This window comes from Mytilus galloprovincialis, chromosome 11, assembly GCF_965363235.1.
Source record: "Mytilus galloprovincialis chromosome 11, xbMytGall1.hap1.1, whole genome shotgun sequence".
In the NCBI taxonomy this organism is placed as follows: domain Eukaryota; kingdom Metazoa; phylum Mollusca; class Bivalvia; order Mytilida; family Mytilidae; genus Mytilus; species Mytilus galloprovincialis.
The window spans coordinates 82,701,475-82,709,529 of NC_134848.1; the positions used below are offsets into that span (position 1 = coordinate 82,701,475).

An 8,055-nucleotide genomic window follows, 5' to 3' on the forward strand; every position below is an offset into this window, starting at 1 on the left:
AAAAATGTCTTCGAAACAAATAAAGCAAAGCTTCATGTACACATAAAACATACAACTGAATAAGGCTATGAAACAACCATGATTTGTAGCAAAAATTGAGATAGCATTGTCTGACAATAACAATCAGCAGATCTTCACTGAATGTTCAAGACTACATCTTTTACACTGATTGCTGTACTGTAAAGTCAGAAATTATTATGTGCATTTATTTTTGCGATTTTTGAAAATGGAAAAAAATGGGAGATTAATTATTGCGATGTCAGGAAAATCTTCATACAGATATACGAGTCAGATATAAGAATGTGAGTTCTGATTGCGATACTTACTCAGACGCATTATTGGCATTACTGTAGATTATTATAATGTTTGATACGAATTTTCAAAGGTACAGTTGAACCACAAAATTAAAAGTTCAAAGAAAGACAAATTTCCTTAAGGTTTATATGCAGACTTTGGCAAAGCAAAGAAATTAAATATCCATAAACATGTAAGTTATCCTTCATCCACGAAAAATTGGTACCCATGAAAATAAGGCCACGGTTTTTTAATTTGTTGAGTTTACGGATTTTCCCCATGAAAAAGTTGAGTCGGTCAGTTGGAAAAAAAAAGAAAAAAAAGTATCTTTCAAGACAGAAAAATATGCAAAATAAATATATATTTCACCTTTCTAACAATATGTTTGTTTTGCTATTTTGTCATCATTTCTTAAATTTTAGTTTGATGAAATATTCTTGCTCAGCTGTCATAAATATGGCATAACATTGTCTTATAATTTCCAGTAAAAAAGAGGGGTATGCACGGACAAAGACGAAATTAATCATCATTTCACAGACAAGAAAAACAAATTCGCGTAGCTCTTAATCGATTCCAGAAAACTTGTTGAGTAATGATCTTCAAGCACGAAAACTAATAAAGAAAAAAAAATGTAAAAAACGTCTTACGAAAATAAGTTTCAACACACGTGTCAAAAACGTAATAGACTCGTCCACTGGAAAAACGGGAATATTGGGCTAATCTTGTGTCATGCATTCCCGTTTTTTATCCAAATGGACGATATTTTTTTTATTATTTATGAAACAAGAAAATTCTAAGTGATTTGTTAATATCCAGAACTTTTACTTGGTGCCTTCCACCTGTCCACATTTGGACAAGTCTATTTCTATGAGATTATGCATCTTACGGACTGATGACAAATAAGGGAAACGAACTTATTGTGTAATTGGTTTTAAACACAGATTTTGTTCCGCAAAATTATTTGCGCAAATGACATTTCAAGGTCAGTTATAATTGATTTGTCTATTTTTAGAAACGTAATCTGGAAGTTTTATTTTTTCACAACAGAAAGTGTTATCAATTTTGTTAGTGATTAATGCATTTCATTTCATAAAAAAAGAAGATTTTAATTATTTTTCAGGGATAATGTATTTGTTAGGGTCGGCGGAAATAAAAAAGCCTGAAAAGTCAATTTTATTTTTATTCTGGAAATCGGCAAAATCGGGTCGGCGATCCGTAAACAAACAAATTAAAAAATCCTGGCCTCAGTGAATCCACAGTAATAAAAACCTTGCATACAATGTTTAATGGCGTCATTATTTTGCAGACGGCAAACTGTGACCAGTACGCCATGTTGGATAGAGATCCATCTGATCTATAAATATACAATGTTTAATGGCTTTATTATTTTGCAGACGCCAAACTGTGACCAGTACGCCATGTTGGATAGAGATCCATCTGATCTATAAATATACAATGTTTAATGGCTTTATTATTTTGCAGACGCCAAACTGTGACCAGTACGCCATGTTGGATAGAGACCCATCTGATCTATAAATATACAATGTTTAATGGCTTTATTATTTTGCAGACGCCAAACTGTGACCAGTACGCCATGTTGGATAGAGATCCATCTGAATGGGCCACTACAATGGCTGGACAGGGTGTTGTGTCAGATGGGGTCACCGGGACTGCCATGTTCTAGTATGTCATAGGTCGGAAAGTCAAAAGGTCAAAATAGTCATCAAATGAACTGAAAAGTGGCATTGTTATGTTGAATTGTTATTGACAAAGTCATGATAAAGGTTTTAATTGAACTCTTTTGTAATGGAGATAGAAAAGTTGTTAACTGCTCTCTATAGATGGAGGTAGAAAAGTTAGAATAGTCATGTGCTTTGTATGTGTTAACCCCCTGTATTTTATTGTATATCATGTGGCTGATCATTTTATATATACATTATACATCATTATGATTTCTCATTGTTAAAAGAGAAAACTTGGAACCCTGGCTTAATTTATACTGTTTATAAATTTCTTAGTCATTTTGGATGAAATTGTTGTTGAAAAAAAACGTTTGGAATAGAGGAATAAATTTGTTGTCTGAATTTTACTATGCACTTAAATTATGAAACTTATCAAACTGACAATAAGAACCTAAATTAATTTAATATGAATATGGATTAAACATAAAAATAATAGTTCAAAATATCATTATTGTACTTAAACTTCTGGTAAAGTTTCGTCGAAATCTTTCACATAATGAGGAATTTAAATATATAAGATGATCATTTGGCTGATTTCAATACTTCAGTAAGTGGGAGGTTATAAGAACAGCTAAAACTCCAGATTTCATATGACTGAACCACCACTTCAGTAAATAGGAGGTTATGAGAAGAGCAAGGGTTCCATGGTTTTACTTAATAGCTAATTAGTATGTTCATAGATTGCATGTTTTTAACTTGTGTAAATTAAGATATTTTAAAACAGAAATTTATTGTCAGTTTTTATAATGTTTTTTTTTTAATTTCAAGCTGTGATGAGTGAAGTGAGATAATAAGATACAGATGTAGACAGAATTGTTTATTTTCTAGAAAGTACTGATTTTTTTCACTTGAAAGTTGCAATTTCTTATATTGTGATTAAATGTATAGTGGTATATATCTTCCAATGTTAAACTGTCAATGTCTTTTAAACTTAAATTGATGTTGTAAATTGACCACCAACAAAAGATTTACTCCTCAGGCCAGTCTGCTTCTCTTAAAATGAATATTTTACTTCATTTCAAGCTTGATGCAAGAATAGAACAGTAATATGTATAATTACAAAAAAGAAAAACAAATAGCCTTGAATGATATATTAATTTTGTTCATGATAAAATATTGACATTTATACCAATGGAAAACAATTGATGTAGTTTCATATTAAGTATAGGGATTATTATATGAAATTAAGTATAGAGATCAAGATTGGATTACTATGAGGTGATTTTACCTAGGGTCAAAAGATAATGCTATGAAAGCAATATAAATTAACAAGGAGCTCCAATACCAAATCTTATAATCAGATTTGTCGCTCTCATGTAAACCCTAAAATTGGATAGAACACCAATAGGTCTGTTGCTAACAAAACTTTTGGTAAATTCAGGATTTATTGCCCACCTGCCAACTTTTCAAAATGCCCATGGGGGTTTTGCATGCAAGATGGCTGTCATAGTCTTAAAAAACCGTCAAGGGGGCCTTCAAATACATTTCAATGTTGTTTTTTTGGCTTCTTCATACTTTTATTACCCTAAAGTCGTTGTAAAATTATTTGTTTTGTTTAAAATTGTGGACAAAATTGCTCTTTCAAAATTTCAATTTGGGAGCCTCCATGGGGGAATCCCCTGGAAATAGTGACAGTTGGCAGGTATGTTATTGGATGCATTTATTATTGCAATTTCTACATTAAAGACCAAAATTAAAGAATAACTTTTGTGATAACAGTAAAAGCTGTATAAAAAATGTGCAGCAGATTTTTGAATGGCAATTCTCATCTATATTGCAAGCCTCAGCCAGTCACATTACTATTGAAAATCTTGCAAGTATTTCTGAATTTACAGTAGCTACCTATCAATTATCAGAGCACTTAAAACTCCGGGTTTCATGTGCCAAGAAAATCAAATAAACAGAGGGTAGTTAAAACTATTTGAACCCATTGGCTGTTTGGTTGATTTGTTTAAAGAGCTTTCTAAACAACATTACTTGGTGTTCAATTCAATTCTGCTTTGGTGAAAAACCTCTGTTCTGTTTCATTCTGACTTTGAGAGATGCAAAGTCTGACTTTGTCCTGAACATGCACGATATACTTGCCACTGGACATTAAACAACCAAAATTCAATCAAATTTTGGCTGATATATTATTTTTACAACTAAGAAATGATTTTTTGATAGCTCTTAAAAAATCAAAAGGCTATCTGATACTGAGAAGAGAATTGATTTACACGTGACATGAGTGGTTTCTGGTGTAAGACATCTATTTTTAGAATGTTTTACACATGAGTGATTTCTGGTGTAAGACATTTATTTATAGAATTACACATGAGTGATTTCTGGTATAAGACATCTATTTATAGAATGTTGTGTGATGCTGTAAATATTATAATGCCAAAACTAAGGGGAGTAACTCTGACATGTAAAGTGCCTCAGGATGTTATAATGATACCGGTGACCAAAAGAGTTACTTCCCCTTCTATAGTAGCTTGTACATTGCTTCTCTATATTACAAATATTTCTTTCAAAAATCAGGTAAATATTTTTTAGTTGAAAGCTTTTTCAAAGTAGTTGCTTAATGTTGATTTTGCTAAAATAATTTAAAATGTATGGTAAATTTATTTTTGCCTTATATTAAACTTAGATCACATTGAATGATACTTAACAGGAACACCCACTTCTGCAAACTGATTTAACTTAGATAGGACCTTTTAATGTTAGTCTTTTTCATCGCATTGAATGTCTTAAGATAAAGATCTTATGGATAGAAACATAATAGCATTAATAGGGATTTTTATTTCTGATTTTGTTAAAATATCCCTTTTCAAATACAATATAACGTCAAGACCTTAAGTATGAGGAGTGATATGTATAACTAGTAGCTTTCTCAACCTGTTTCACACATTACAATGGTGCTTTATAATCATTAAGACTCATTGATTTTAAATCCTGTGTTACTATTACAAGGTAAACCGTATTTCATTTTACAACTTCTTTATTTGGACAAAGAAAGCCTTTGAAATACATTTATCACTTCCATACCAAATTAGGGGTAATAAAACAAGCATATATATATTATCTATGTTTATCTTCCTTGTCATCAGCACAATGTGTGTAAAATTATATAAACAAAAATAAAGGTAGTAGAAAATAAAATGTTTGTAACTGTGACCTACATTTCATGCCTCAAAGATTTATGTGTATGATTTTTGACTAAATGAATATAACAAATCATGATTGACCATAAAAGATAATATAACAAATAGAATCTGATTTGTGTTTCAGTTAAACATAAGGTTGAACTGTAACTGTAGAGAACACTCAATACATAATTAGTTATTTGTTTTATTCTCCACAATTCGTGTGTTATATGTAATGTCTTTATGTCATATAAATCAAGAATCTTTAAATGATTCAGTGATACAGGGAAACCTGTTTAAACTGAACCTCATCAAGACTTAAGATTCCGTATGAATTTGGGTGATGTTCGGTTTTATCGGGTTCACAATGCAAACAATTCGATTTTACAGTGTTTAAGAACGTGTTTGGTTTATACAGGTTTTGGGTTTATGCAGGATTCAGTTCAGACAGGTTTCACTGTACTTCTACTTGTTCCCAATCAGTTAAATCAGAAAGAATTAGATTCTGTTTTCTTTTTTATTAGCCCACAGAACTGATTTTGTGGTTTAAGTTATATTTTTACATTTATACCGTAGTAACAAATTTAAGTCAAAAAAATTGGCAGATCCAGGGGTAGGGTTCCGGGGTTGAAACCACCCTTTTTTTGATGATCAATGCATTTGAATGGGGACATATAGTTGGACCCCCCTTTTAAAAATGGGTTGATCCACCCCTTAGAAAGTAAATCTGATATAAGAGGATAAAATTATAATCATTAAACTTTATTTAGTTTTGTAGATCTGTTGCTCTGAACATATTTATTAGAAGAATCATTAATGTTTGGTTTGCTAATATATTTATATACTATATTGAGATAGGTAGGATGGCTAATTACTATGCCCCACTTCAGTAGGTGGGAGGTTTTAAAAAGAATCATTAATGTTTGGTTTGCTAAATATTTATATATTATAATGAAATGGGTAGGCTGGCCAATTACTTTGCCCCACTTCAGTAGGTGGGAAGTTATAAGAAGGGCTTAGACTCCAGACTTCCTGAGAAAATACATGCCATATCCTAAAATTCATGTGAAAATAACATGTCAATTCAGGCATCCAGCATAGTAAATCTCGGGATATAGGAATCAAACGGCTCAATCTCAAATATAATACCCTTTAAATAAACACATCATAGATACCAGGACTAAATTAAGTATATACGCCAGACGTGCGTTTCGTCTACAAAGACTCATCGGTGACGCTCGAATCCAAAAAAGTTAAAAAGGCCAAATAAAGTACGAAGTTGAAGAGCATTGAGGACCAAAATTCCTAAAAGTTTTGCAGCTAAGGTAATATGCCTGCGGTAGAAAATCAAAGGTCCTTCACCACTTCTCTATTCCAACGCCATAAGGAATAAATTTTAATTTCAAAGGTAAAATCCAAATACAAAAGTCTAGGTATAACAAACAAGTGAATTGTGTCTGCCATTCAAACATTACAAGATAAAAAGAAGATAGGTACTCATAAATGGTACTTGTAGCCATTCAAACATTACAAGATAAAAAGAAGATAGGTACTCATAAATGGTATTTGTAAGTAGACTTATTTTAATGACATTATGGCTTTCAGAAGGAAACTGCAATATTATAAAATCAGTTTAGATATGTATTGTTTCTTGGAATGACAAACAAAAGATGACATTTTAAATATATATTTCTGGTCTAACAATTTAAGAAGCAAACAGTATTAATGAATACATAATTATTAAAACAACATTAGCTTTGTTAAGTTACTCCACTTTCTCATATGTAAATCAGTATTGAAAATTAGAATATGATCAATATAATGTAGAAAAATAATGGTGAATGATTCTGTTACCATGGAGTTGACCTTCATAAAATGTGATGACCTTTATTACTGTTACTTTAGTCACATGTGCTATCTTTGTACATTGTTTACAGTTTTATGGCAAATAAATGTACCTGTGCTATATTGTTTTACATTATTTATGTGTATATATGTTTACATTTAGCAGCTGATGCATGGAAGTTTTCTCCATCTCTGTCATCCTCAACCATTTAAAACTGATCATCTCAAAATGATTAATTTTGGTGAAAGTGGCATTAAACACCAATCAATAAATCATAAGAGCAGGCGATGATCATATGCTTTAACAGCTTGGAACTTTAATAACTTAATAAATCATGAGAGCAGGCTATGATCATATGCTTTAACACCTTGGAACTTTAATAACTTAATAAATCATGAGAGCAGGCTATGATCATATGCTTTAACAGCTTGCAACTTTAATAACTTAATAAATCATGAGAGCAGGCTATGATCATATGCTTTAACACCTTGGAACTTTAATAACTTAATAAATCATGAGAGCAGGCTATGATCATATGCTTTAACAGCTTGGAACTTTAATAACTTAATAAATCATGAGAGCAGGCTATGATCATATGCTTTAACACCTTGGAACTTTAATAACTTAATAAATCATGAGAGCAGGCTATGATCATATGCTTTAACAGCTTGGAACTTTAATAACTTAATAAATCATGAGAGCAGGCTATGATCATATGCTTTAACAGCTTGGAACTTTAATAACTTAATAAATCATGAGAGCGGGCTATGATCATATACTTTAACAGCTTGGAACTTTAATAACTTTAAGAAGTGTTCAGTCCTCACGTTTCTCATGGCATTCTGTTTGCCTTCAATATGATTATTATTTTTTTATACGACCGCAAAAATTTTAATTTTTTGGTCGTATATTGCTATCACGTTGGCGTCGTCGTCGTCGTCTGCGTCGTCGTCGTCGTCGTCGTCCGAATACTTTTAGTTTTCGCACTCTAACTTTAGTAAAAGTGAATAGAAATCAATGAAATTTTAACACAAGGTTTATGACCACA

At 31.4% G+C, this 8,055-nt stretch overlaps 1 protein-coding gene across 3 annotated transcripts in view; it reads left to right on the forward strand.

The window, feature by feature from the left end:
• The window catches only part of LOC143052905 (mothers against decapentaplegic homolog 3-like), a 63,362-nt gene extending 56,235 nt beyond the window's left edge, over positions 1-7,127 (forward strand). Inside the window, exons 9-10 of one of the 3 annotated variants that reach the window (XR_012971288.1) lie at positions 1,865-6,654; positions 6,711-7,127. Coding sequence is in view for 2 of the 3 variants with exons in the window: in XM_076226065.1 (XP_076082180.1) it covers positions 1,689-1,830 (142 nt within the window). In the remaining variant the exon portion in view is untranslated. The other 2 variants (XM_076226065.1, XM_076226066.1) reach the window with 2 other exon arrangements.
• The last annotated feature ends 928 nt before the right edge of the window (positions 7,128-8,055 follow it).